The sequence below is a fragment of the Urocampus carinirostris genome, chromosome 19, assembly GCF_059441175.1.
Source record: "Urocampus carinirostris isolate Australia breed hairy pipefish chromosome 19, RoL_Ucar_1.0, whole genome shotgun sequence".
Classification (NCBI taxonomy): Eukaryota; Metazoa; Chordata; class Actinopteri; order Syngnathiformes; family Syngnathidae; genus Urocampus; species Urocampus carinirostris.
In genome coordinates, this window is record NC_142367.1 from 23,773,773 (window position 1) to 23,786,634 (window position 12,862).

At 40.3% G+C, this 12,862-nt stretch overlaps 2 protein-coding genes across 3 annotated transcripts in view; both read right to left on the minus strand.

Moving 5' to 3' along the window:
* The window catches only part of LOC148347806 (MAGUK p55 subfamily member 3-like), a 432,473-nt gene that overhangs the window by 381,240 nt on the left and 38,371 nt on the right, over positions 1–12,862 (minus strand). The gene's annotated exons all lie outside the window — the stretch shown is intronic.
* The window catches only part of LOC148347808 (disintegrin and metalloproteinase domain-containing protein 11-like), a 47,065-nt gene continuing 36,898 nt past the window's right edge, over positions 2,696–12,862 (minus strand). Inside the window, exons 23-27 of one of the 2 annotated variants that reach the window (XM_088323081.1) lie at positions 11,705–11,873; positions 9,106–9,220; positions 6,568–6,658; positions 4,437–4,454; positions 2,696–3,229 (exon numbers count right to left, since the gene is read on the minus strand). In XM_088323081.1, the coding sequence (XP_088179207.1) occupies positions 3,214–3,229; positions 4,437–4,454; positions 6,568–6,658; positions 9,106–9,220; positions 11,705–11,873 (409 nt within the window). In that variant the 3' untranslated portion in view covers positions 2,696–3,213. Of the gene's footprint in view, positions 3,230–4,260; positions 4,455–6,567; positions 6,659–9,105; positions 9,221–11,704; positions 11,874–12,862 lie in introns of those variants that run through there. The other variant, XM_088323080.1, reaches the window with a different exon arrangement.

A 12,862-nucleotide genomic window follows, 5' to 3' on the forward strand; every position in this document is an offset into this window, starting at 1 on the left:
GCGTCTTTCGTCAAGACGAAGGTTTGAGGGACGCGCGCTTCCGGAATAAACTACAACTTCCGGGTGTCACAATAAAAGTCTGCAGCAGAAGTCGCCAACTTTATTTGTTAACGCTTATAACAAAAAACTCCAGGGCTGCAAACAGCCACAGGTGACAAACAGGCGACCCGCGGGCCAAATCAGGCCCGCTAAGGGATTGAATCCGGCCCGCGAGACAACACTCAGAGAAGCGCAAGAGAAAAACGAGCTGCAGGTTGAAATAGGTCAACTTGATGTTGCCAAAGCCAGGTGCCTCGGACAAAGAAACTGTACTTGTATTTCTCTCTCTCTCTCTCTCTTTTCCACCCCTTTTCTCCCACTCTGTGTCTCTCTTTTTCTCTTCCTTTGTTGCTCTTTGTCTCTTTCTCTCTCTGTGTCTTTTTAATTTCATTTGTTCTAACTTATTTTTTTTCCTTTTCTCTCTTCCTACCCTTTGCGCTTTCTTTTCTCTTTTCTCTCCTTCTGTCTTTCTATTTCTCTTTGGATTTCTTCCTTCCTCTCCCTTTCTTTCCCCCTCTATCACGACTTTTTATCTTTTGTTTCTCACGCTTTCTCCCTCTCCCTCTTTTTTCTTTCTTTGTCCCGCCCTCTCCCCTTTTCCCTCTCTCTCTTATTTCGTTATCTCTTTTTCTTTCTCTTTAATTATACTAGTCCAGCCACCGACAGAATGTTTGTTCTATTGTTTGGCCCCCGAGTTCAAATGAGTTTGACACCCCTACTCTAAGCTGCGTGTGTGCGCAATTGCGCACTACCCAGAGCTTTTCCGCGCACAAAAAAATCTAGCCAGCTCACAAAAATCAGGGCTAAAAGTCAAAGTTACAGTGCATAAAGGTAAAAATGCACGTGTTCCCCTGACGCTGTGTTCTAAATGCAGTATTTTGAAGTCGAGTCGAAGTAGAACGAAGTGGAGTAAAGTAAGTAGAGTTTGTCAAGAACCAGCTTCCTTAGCTCGGCTCGCTAGAAAGAACCGGCTCTTCCGGGCCCCGAACGGCTCTTCGGGTTGTTTTTGCTTTTTTTAATCCCTACACGACCCAATATCATGTAAAGTTGTGCACAAAATGACTTAATGGGGGGAAATTGAACAAAAACGAAAAAAATACCAAAATGAAAAGGTAGTGAAAAGCTGAGAAGAAAAAAAAAAGAAACAAAAGAGAAAAAAGAAAAAAAAGAAAAAAAAATCAGAAAAAATAAAAAAAAGAATCAAAGGACAAAAAGTAAATAGAGACCAAGAAGAAAAAAGTAACAGCTAGGAAAAATAAACACAATGAGATTTTTTTAAAAAGGAATTAAAAAAAAAAAGAGAAAAAAACAGGGAAAGAGAAAAAAGAAAAAAAGAATCAAAGGACAAAAAGTAAATAGAGACCAAGAAGAAAAAAGTAACAGCTAGGAAAAATAAACACAATGAGATTTTTTTAAAAAGGAATTTAAAAAAAAAAAGAGAAAAAAACAGGGAAAAAGAGAAAAAAGAAAAAAAATCAGAAAAAGACAGAAAAAAGAAAAAAAGAATCAAAGGACAAAAAGTAAATAGAGAACAAGAAGAAAAAAGTAACAGCTAGGAAAAATAAACACAATGAGATTTTTTTAAAAGAGGAATTTAAAAAAAAAGAAAGAAAAAAAAAAACAGGGAAAAAGTTAAGGGGGTAATAAGTTGGACTGAACCATCCGACTGTTTTGTCCACGTTCCCATTGTAGCGCCTTATCATCCGGTGCGCCTTTTGTATGGAAAATATAGACCAAAAACTATTTTTGGGGGGTGCGCCCTATAACCCAGTGCGCCTTATAGTGCGGAAAATACGGTATATAAAATTGACAGTAATATATTGTTTACATTTTCAATTACAGGAAGTTCCTCCCGTCACAATTTAGCACTACAAAACGCTACCTTTTTTAGCTTGGCCATAATAAATGTCTATAATATATACCAGGGGTGTCCAAACTTTTCAGACAGCGGGCCGGATTTGGTAAGATGAAAATATATGAGGGCCGACTATTCAGCCTGGAATTCCCTGACCAAAAACAAATCCACCCTCCGTGAAAGGTTTGTAGTACTTGACGATTAGCGTAGCAACCTTTTAGCTCGCCTTTGTAGCATTTTCATTTGACTTGCAAGGACTCGTGAAACCAGTAAAAACAGCTTCCGGTTGCTTTACCTTTTCACAGCAATCGTTTCCAGTTAAATTTTTGTAGGCTTTGCCTCTTGATACTATATTTCTTGAAAACAGCTTCAGTCCATCGACAAACTAGGCAGACACTACGGTTTCGGATTTTGTTAAAAAAAAAATTAAAAAAAATACTCCAATTTTCACTTCTCCTGGAAGCGGTAGCCCTCACAATCAACTTTCCTTTTTTTATTTACAGTCACCATGTGGGAAATGGGGTTGGATAAAACTCTCAGAGAAAGCCAATGGAAAGGTGGCCAAAGAGCTACTGCCAGAATCTGGTAAAAGATTTTTTATTTTATGCTGTGGTCATTATTCCAGGCGGGCCACATATTATATATTTTATGACAGAGGCAGCGGGCCAGTAAAATTTTCATCATGGGCCGTTAATTGGCCCCCTGGCCGGACTTTGGACATACCTGATATATACGTGATCTGCAGGGGGCGAGGACTCTGCCATACAAACTCATGCCAGATGCAGTTCATCGCGAGGGAAGTGAGCAGTGTCGGCTTTATTTTGAAGCAAACTTATTAAGAAACATGGCAACAATTTCAATCAATGACAAGCATTTCACTCAAATTCCGAGCACTTTTCAAACCTTGAAAACGCGAGTTTAAAATTCAAGCATTTTTAAGGATTCCAGCAGAGTGGTATATTTTTTATCAGGGCTTTTTCTTGTAGACTCCTGATTTAGATAAAAACATAAGAATATATTAGTGTTTTATCAGCAAAATTAGTATTTAAAAAGTAAAAGTATTCAAAATAAACCAACCAGGTCCTACTTTGAGTAGAAATTAAAGAGTAAAACTATATCTATTCTTTCCGCTACTTGCCGCCATTTCTAATTATTGCCAGTAAATGAGCAGAGGGGCGAAGCTTTGGCAGCAGCATGTCGCTTATACTTTGCTCAGTAACAGGCAAAACAAGGAGAGGAAGAACGAAAGGAATGAGGGTTTAGAGTTCCAACAGCGCCCCCTGGAGGTGGGAGGTCGCCTCGTGAAAGATGCTAGCAGATCAGACTCCGGAAGATCTGAGGAGGAAACAGGGTAAAGAGTAGAGGACGGAAAAAAGGTGAAGGTACGGATGAAGAAGTGATAATGGCTATTCTAGCTATCTATCTGGGGCACAGGGGCCAAACAGGCGGCCCGCGGGCCAGATCAGGCCCGCTAAGGGATTGAATCCGGCCCGCGAGACAACACTCAGAGAAGCGCAAGAGAAAAACAAGCTGCAGGTTGAAATATGTCAACTTTATGTTGCCAAAGCCAGGTGCCTCCAACAAAGACACTTTACTTGTATTTATTTCTCTCTCTCTCTCTCTCTCTTTCTTCCTCCCCTCTTCTCTCACTCTATCTCTCTTTCACTCTCTGTTGCTTTTTCTCTTTGTTCCTCTGTCTCTTTCTCTCTGTGTGTCTTTTTACCTTCTTTTGCTCTATCTTTCTTTTTTCATTTTCTCACTCTTTCTCCTTCTCTCTCTCTCTCTCTCTTTCTCACTCTCCGTCTTTCTCTCACCCCCTTTCTCTCTCTCTCTCTCTTTTTTTTCCACCCCTTTTCTCCCGCTCCGTCTCTTTCACTCTCTGTGTCTCTTTTTCTCTTCCTTTGTTGCTCTTTGTCTCTTTCTCTTTCTGTGTCTTTTAACCTCTTTTGCTTTAACTTCCTTTTGCGCTTTCTTTTCTCTTCTCTCTCCCTCTCTATTTCGCTTTGGATTTCTTTCTTCCTCTCCCTTTCTTTTCCCCCTCTCTCACGACTTTTTATCTTTTGCTTCTAACGCTCTCTCCCTCGCTCTCTTATTCTTTCTTTGCCCCGCCCTCTCCTCCCCCCCCCCCTCTTTCTCTTATTTCTTTATCTCTTTTTCTTTCTCTTTAATCCACTAATCCGGCCCCCGACAGAATGTTTGTTCTATCGTGTTGCCCCCGAGTTCAAATGATTTTGACACCCCTGATCTAGGGCGACCGACAGCAACACATACAAAAAACAAAGAAAATAAAAAGGGAAAAAGTAGAAGGAAAAAAAAAAAAAAAAAAAAAAATCACACACAAATTTTTTGGGACCATGAAAAAAAAAATGATGCGGCAGGGGTAAACCAGTGAAAAGATATAACAAGGGAAAAAAATCTATAGGGAAAATGGTGCCTTCTTGAATTGAATGTTACAAGAATGGCAATCAAGTCCATTTAGCAGAGCGCCTTTTTAGCATATTTTCCATAGACTGAATTTCAGGACTCAAAGGCAGAATCGTACCTTCCTCTCCTGATGTTCCTGGATCCGCGAAGAAGGTTTGGAGACACACAAATGAGAAAACAGTGAGAAATTTAAACAAAAAATGGAGCCCCGTACAATGTTCCCTCTAAGCTGCGTGTGTGCGAAATTTTTCCACGCACAAGAAAATCTAGCCAGCTCACAAAAATCAGGGCTCCAAATTGCTAATTAAGAAGCTACTTAAGTCAAAGTTACAGTGCATGAAGGTCAAAATACACGGGTTCCCCTGACGCTGTGTTCTAAATGCGGTATTTGGAAGTCAAGGTTGAAGTAGAACAAAGTTGAGTAAAGTTAGTCGAGTTTTTCGAGAACCGGCTTCTTCGGCCCGGCTCACTAAAAGGAACCGGCTCTTTCGGGTCCCAAACGGCTCTTCGGGTTGTTTTTGCTTCTTTCATCCCAACATGACCAAATATGATGTAAAATTATGCACAAAATGACTTAGAACAATAGAACAAAAAAGAAAAAAAAAAAGAAAATGAAAAAGTAGTGAAACGCTGAGAAAACCCCCCAAAAAGGAACTGAAAAAAAGAAGCAAAATTACAGGAAAAAAAAGAAAAAAAGAAAAGAAAAAAAGAAAAGAAACAAACAAAGGAAAAACAAGTAAATAGAGAACAAAAAGAAAAAAAAGTAACAGCTAGGAAAAAATAAACAATGAGATTTTTTTTTTAAAAAGTGGAAAAAAATGGGGAAAATGAAGAATGAAATGAAATGAGCGCTTTACAATGTGCTTCACATTTCCCAATAGCGGCCGTGCAGCCATGTAAGGCGCTAACCTGCTTATTGGGGGTATTGGGGGTTCAGTGTCTTACCCAAGGACACTTCGACACGTAACACGGAGGAGCCGGGATTCGAACTGCGATCTCTTGATCCCAAGACGAGCGCTCTACCTCCTGAGCCACTGCCGCCCCCTCAATTGATAATTAAGAAGCGAATTCAGTCAAAGTTACGGTGCATGAAGGTAAAAATACACGGGTTCCCCTGACGCTGTGTTCCATATGCGGTATTTTGAAGTCAAGGTCGAAGTAGAGCGAAGTGGAGTAAAGTCAGTAGAGTTTTTTGAGAACTGGCTTCTTCGCTAGGCTCACTAAAAGGAACCGGCTCTTTCGGGTCCTAAAAGGTTCCTCAGGTTGTTTTTGCTTCTTTAATTCCAACATGACCAAATATTATGTAAAATTATGCACAAAATGACATGAAGGAAGGGGGGAAATAGACCAAAAAAGAAAAAAATACCAAAATGAAAAAGTAGTGAAAAGCCAAGAAAAAAAAGAAACAAAAAGAAGAGAAAAAATTGGGGGGGACAAACAGAGTTGGTGGATACAACTGGAATGTTTGATCTTACATTACACATAGTCCAGTGTTTTTCCCGAATTACTCAGTCCACATATTGAATGGATTTGGGAGTACAGTCCACAAACATGCCCGATTAAAGTCGCCGTCGACGATAAAGCTCCGTTGGGGTGTGCAAGCTGCTGTTTATTGATAGCAGCGGGCAGGAGATTTAGCGCTATGCTAACGTTAGCATCCGGTGAAACGGTTAGCGAAAGAAACAAACGAAAACAAGTAAATAGAGAACAAAATGAAAGAAATTAACAGTTAGGAAAAACTAAACACAATGAGATTTGTTTTAAAGGAATTTAAAAAAAAAAAGTAGAAAAAAATAGGGGAATAGAAGAAAAAGTATGTGTTGCATTCAAATCATTTCCAATGATATCGAGTCAATCTTGTTGCTAACATTGCACTTCCACTCAAAAATGTAATTAAATACAGTTTTGTATCATGCAACCGACTCAATAAGCCCCCAAAAATGTTAATATGATGCGACAAAATATATCAGGAATAAAAGAAATGGAAATCTTGTGAAAGAATTGTAAAAACAAGTGACATTTGTAGTCAATTCATTCAAAAGTGAAAAATGATTTTGCATTGCCGGAAACTCAGCAAAATGTAACTTGATGTCAAGTTTTGGACATCTTTGATAATGACTCAGTTGCCACACTTGGGATTACCGTTGCTCGCTGTCATTTCAAGCGTCGCTCACCCACTTTATGTGAACGCTCAGACCCGGAAGGAAAATGAAGAGGGAACATTGTGCGAAGACATGAAAAGTTCTTACTTGAATCCCCAGCCTGTTCCCCCCAGGACGATCGCCGCAACCAAGATGGCTCCCGCCACCGAGCCGATGATAATGTTGGTGCCGCTCGGACCTTCACAGATAATATCGATATCAATACGGTGCTAGCAAATATTCCGAATATTTCCTAGTAAATTCCGAAATGCGCATTTTCTAAAAAAAAAAACTACAAAAATCAATAAGTCCGGCAATGCTCGTTTCTGAATCGATAAGGTTGATTGTTCCTCGGTAATTGATCACTGTGCACGCGTGCCATTGTTGATTTAAAGGGACGGTGTGTCATATTTGACCACTAGATGTTGCTATATTGTGTAGAGCACAGGCGTCAAACAGGCGGCCCGCGGCCCAGATCAGGCCCGCTAAGGGATTGAATTCGGCCCGCGAGACAACACTCAGAGAAGCGCAAGAGAAAAACGAGCCGCAGGTTGAAATGTGTCAACTTTATGTTGCCAAAGCCAGGTGCCTCGAGCAAAGACACTGTACTTGTTTCTCTCTCTCTCTCTCTCTCTCTCCCCCCACCCCTTTTCTCCCACTCTGTCTCTTTCACTCTCTGTGTCTCTCTTTTTCTCTTCCTTTGTTGCTCTTTGTCTCCTTCTCTCTCTGTGTCTTTTAACCTCTTTTGTTCTAACTTCCTTTTTTCCCTTTCTCTCTTTCTCTCTTCATACCCTTCGTGCTTTCTTTTCTCTTTTCTCTCCTTCTGTCTTTCTATTTCTCTTTGGATTTTCTTTTTTCCTCTCTCTCTCTCTCTCTCTTTCTCTCTCTCCCTCTCTCTCTCTTCCACCCCTTTTCTCCCACTCTGTCTCTTTCACTCTGTGTCTCTCTTTATCTCTTCCTTTGTTGCTCTTTGTATCTTTCTCTCTGTGTCTTTTAACCTCTTTTGCTCTAACTTCCTTTTTTCCCTTTCTCTCTTTCTCTCTTCATACCCTTCGTGCTTTCTTTTCTCTTTTCTCTCCTTCTGTCTTTCTCTTTCTATTTTCTTTTTTCCCCTCTCTCTCTCTCTCTCTCTCTCTCTCTTTCTCCCTCTCTCTCTCTTCCACCCCTTTCCTCCCACTCTGTCTCTTCACTCTCTGTGTCTCTTTATCTCTTCCTTTGTTGCTCTTTGTCGCTTTCTCTCTCTGTGTCTTTTAACCTCTTTTGCTCTAACTTCCTTTTTTCCCTTTCTCTCTTTCTCTCTTCATACCCTCCGTGCTCTTTTCTCTCCTTCTGTCTTTCTATTTCTCTTTGAATTTCTTTTTCCCTCTCCCTTTCTTTTTCCCCTCTCTCACGACATTTCATCTCTTTTGTTTCTCACGCTCTCTCCCTCTCTCTCTTTCTTTGTCCCGCCCTCTCTCTCCTTTACCCTCCCTCTTTTGTCCGTAGGACAGAGGATAGATATTCGATTCAAATGTGAGGAAGACGTCAATAATGACAAGTAAGACAAGGACAGCTTACCGTGAATTTCATATTTGCGGCACAGCTTTTAACTGCTACACTTGAGCCCTGCGAGCGTGTTGCTAGTAGCGTTTTGCTACCCTTCACAGGCACGGTTTGGGATGAAAGTTATATCATTATTATGATTAAAGCTTGGAAAACTCTCTCGGTGTACCGTCTTTGTAAATATGTGTAACCATGTATAATATGTATTTGCAACTGTATATTTTTGTCATGTATTTATTTTGGACACTTGTTCTGATAAGTCTTGCACTGACCAATTAAAAAGAAGGGGCGTAACAGACGCGGGGGATTATGGGAAGTAGAAACCAGTAAAGGTGAGTGTTTGTGGACACCGCAGACAAAAGTGCATATATATTTTTCCCACCCTTACCTTTGGAAATATACACTTTTTTTCCCTTGGATTACTTATGATCAGGTGCGCCTTATAGTCCGGAATTTACGGTATTACAAAGCACAAGGAGTACAAACCATAGAGACTCAAAGTGACCCAAGGCACACAATTTCTTCTCCATTTTCTTTGTCTTCTCAAATGTGGGATGAAATATTTTTCAAAAGGACGGGGATTGAAAAGAAAAAAAAAGCTTTTTATTTATTTTCGTATCTAACGTGTGATCTCTAACACAAAAACCCCTAATTGATGATCAAAAATCAATATAATATTTTGTTCCTATTTTCCTTAGCTCAAACTAAGCATTGTAAGTGACAAAAAAATGTGATTTTTGCATTTACCAATACCTTTGGGGACGTTTTTCCTGTTTTATCCATTCTTTAACATTTGTTTCTGGTACTGTGAATAAAAATAGTGAGATAATACGATAAAATCAAACATTTTTTGCTATTAGCTGCATCAGTGGTGGGCTAGTATTTAGAATTCAGCGCATTTACCGCCGCAACCCGGGTTCTATTCCTGTTGCAGCCAATGTTTTCTGATTGCAGTCAGCAATACTTTTCAATCATTGCACAACTACGCGAATGAAGTACTGAAAACGTGTTTCTTTTTAGGAAATCGTGAACAAATACAGTAAAATGCACGCACAGTCAAATTTTGGCACACGATAAAATGATGAAATAAAGAGAAAGCCAAACCTTTATACTTTTCAGGTCCCTCGGGCGGCGTCGGGATGGGAATAGGGTCAAAAACGCTGCAGTCTTTGCCGGTGTAGTCGGCGTCGCAGGTGCACTTGACTTCGTTGCTGCACGTCTGAAAAGGGTTCAAAGTTCATCGTTGTTGTTTAGAGAAACTGCAGAATGAAGCCAAATCTTATCAATATGGCGAGGTGGCCTGGTACAACTGTGTAATCGCAAGACACTGCGATTTTCTCAAGGATTGTGTTGTTTTTTTTCCCATTTGTTATTCAAGGTGTATGGCCAACCAGTTCGAGTTCAAACGGCGCCAGCCAATCAGAGCCAAGTTTTTAACGGCACTAGCCAATGAAGGGGAGGTAAAGTTTGATGACTCACAACACGTGGTAAGCTTTCTCTCCTGGTTTTGATCTCCGGCAAAACTAACATCAAATGCGACAGAAACAAAATGAAAATCGATCCAAACAGCTTGCCGACATCATTTTTGCCGTTCCGTGTATTCTGTTACTCCCCAAGCCTGCACAAAATAGAGTCATTTTATTCATATTTAGTTTCTTTTGTCTTTTATTAGCATATTTAGTATTGGAGTAATCCAAAAGTAATTGAAAGTAATCCAGTTAAAGTAACCCTACCCAACCCTGGGGATAAAGGAAGTTAAAAGCAGGAATGGGAAACGAAGATTTAGCAACCTTCACACATCTCCCGGAGCATAATTCAGAGAGCATAAAACCATATTAGCTTTTGGCCCAAACAACAACTATTCAGAGAAGCGACCAAGATGACCACGATCACGTTAGATAACCTGCAGGCATACACAGCTGAGGTGGGACAATATGTGCATTAAACAACTGTAAGTTAAATTCTGGATACATTTGTCCTTTATGGAAGAGTGTCAAGAAAAAAAGCTCTTTCTGAAAGAATACCATAAAAAGGCTTGTATGGTGTTTATTCGGGGCGGGAGAACAGACGTGGTCGAGATCAAAACGGGTCGTAACTCGGGACAGGAGACCAGACGTGGTCGAGAATCAAAACAGTGGGAGACAGACAGGAGCCGAAAAGCAGGACAGGCGAAAAAGGGCTTGTCGTGTAAAAACAGATTCGCAGACGGACCGACAAAAGGGGACTGACAGGAGAGAGTTTAAATACAGACAGGGAGCCAATCTGTCAACAAACTGCAGCTGGTGCCACACGGGCAGGGTCAATTGGGCGCCATAGCGACCGTGACAAACACCACATTATCCCAAAAATGATTCCCACTGTCAAACATGGGGGAGCCAGCATCATGTCCTGGGTTTGCTTTTCTTCAGTAGAGACTGAGAAGGTAGTTAGTACATTTTTGTCATTTAGTCGTTTTTAAGGAATAGTTGGCTAATATCTCTGTTTTAAGATTTGTATGACTTATGGAGACAAACCTAAAAAGACCTGTGGCTGTGGGGGACAATATTTTTGCAAAATCTTCTCTATATTTTTTTTTATGTCAGCACAATATTAGATTTCATATTTAGTTCCTTTCTTTTGTAGATTTTGTCATCCAAAAGTCATTGAAAGTAATCACGTTAAAGCAGGGGTGTCAAACTCATTTGAACTCGGGGGCCACACCGGTAGATTAAAGAGAAAGAAAAAGAAATAAGAGAAAGAGGGAGAGAAAAGTACAGAGGGCGGGACAAAGAAAGAAAAAGAGAGGGAGAGAGCGTGAGAAATGAAAGATAAAAAGTCGTGAGAGAGGGGGAAAAGAAAGTGAGAGGAAGAAATCCAAAGAGAAAAAGAAAGACAGAAGGAGAGAAAAGAGAAAAGAAAGTGCGAAGGGTATGAAGAGAGAAAAGGAAAAAAGGAAGTTAGAGCAAAAGAGGTTAAACGACACAGAGAAAGAGACAAAGAGCAACAAAGGAAGAGAGAGAGAGAGAGAGTGAAAGAGACAGAGTGGGAGAAAAGGGGTGAAAAAGAAGAGAGAGAGAGAGAGAGAGAGAGAGAGAGAGAGAGAGAGAGAGAGAGAAAGGGGGTGAGAGAAAGACAGAGAGTGAGAAAGAGAGAGAGAGAGAGAAGGAGAAAGAGTGATAAAAGGAAGAAAGGAAGATAGAGCAAAAGAAGGTAAAAAGACACACAGAGAGAAAGTGACAGAGGAACAAAGAAAGAGAAAAAGCAACAGAGAATGAAAGAGAGATAGAGTGAGAGAAGAGGGGAGGAAGAAAGAGAGAGAGATAGAGAGAGAGAGAAATAAATACAAGTAAAGTGTCTTTGTGAGAGCCAACTGGTTTTGGCAACATCAAGTGGACATATTTCAACCTGCAGCTTGTTTTTCTCTTGCGCTTCTCTGAGTGTTGTCTGACGGGCCGGATTCAATCCCTTAGCGGGCCTGATTTGGCCCGCGGGCCGCCTGTTTGACACCTGTGCGTTAAAGTAACCCTACCCAACCCCGAGTATAGACATAGTATAGAAACCTTCCCACAAGAGGGCGCTGTTTCCTCAAAGCTCAAGCAAATCCCTTTGATTAAATACTCAAAAGAAATCGCATCAAAATGTCAACACTGGTCTGAAGAAAATGGCAATGATTTTCCGAAAGCGTGCAACAACCCCCAGCGTGGACGTTTTTTTTCATTCTTACGCCGTGATGTGAGCAAATGCGGGAAACGGCGGATCCGGGACACGAGCTGACGTTGAAAGTGGTGAGAGGGAGGCATCGGCGATCCAGGCACATCATGTTAGGGCCGCATGGGGTCCCGTCCTCCACGTAGCCCACGTCCGAGCCGTCGTCTAGAACCGCGTGGCCCCCTCTGTTAGGAAAATACATACATTCGGTGCCGTTCGCACAAAGTGGGTGAGCGACGCTTGAAACAACAGCGAGCAACGGCAATCCCAAGTGTGGCAACTATGTCATGATCAAACATGTCCAAAACTTGACATCAAGTTACATTTTGCTGAGTTTTCAGCAATGCAAAATGATTTTCACTTTTGAATGAATTGACTAAAAACGTCATTTGCTTTTACAATTCTTTCACAAGATTTCCATTTCTTTTTATTTCCTGATAGATTTTGTCACATAATATTAACATTTTTGGGGGCTTATTTCGTCCGTTGCACGATACACAACTGTATTTAATTACATTTTTGAGTGGAAGTACAATGTTGGCAACAAGATTGAATTGGTATAATGGGAAATTATTTGAATGCAACACAAACTTTTTCTTCTTTTTTTGTGTTTTTTTTTCCTGCTTTTTTTTAAATTCCTCTAAACAAAATCTCATTGTGTTTATTTTTTCCGAGCTGTTACTTTTTTCCTACATTTCTTTTCTTTTTTTCTGGCTTTTTTCCTAAATATTTTCCATCTTTTTTCTCTCTTGTTTCTTTTTTTCTCAGCTTTTCACTCCTTTTTCATTTTGATATTTTTTTCTTTTTTGTTCTATTCCCCCCTTCCTTTAAGTCATTTTGTGCATAATTTTACATCATATTTGGTCATGTTGGGATTAAAGAAGAAAAAATTACCCGAAGAGCCGGTTCCTTTTAGTGAGCCGAGCCGAAGAAGCCGGTTCTCGACGTACTCTACTAACTCAACTTTGTTCTACTTCGACTCGACTTCAAAATACCGCATTTATGTCCAAAATTTGACATCGCCTTACATTTTGCTGAGTTTCCGGCAATGCAAAAAGATTTTTCACTTTTGAATGAATTGACTCATGTACGATGGCCTACAAACGTTATTTGTTTCACAAGATTTCCATTTCTTTTATTCCTGGTATCTTTTGTCGCATAATTTTTGGGGGCT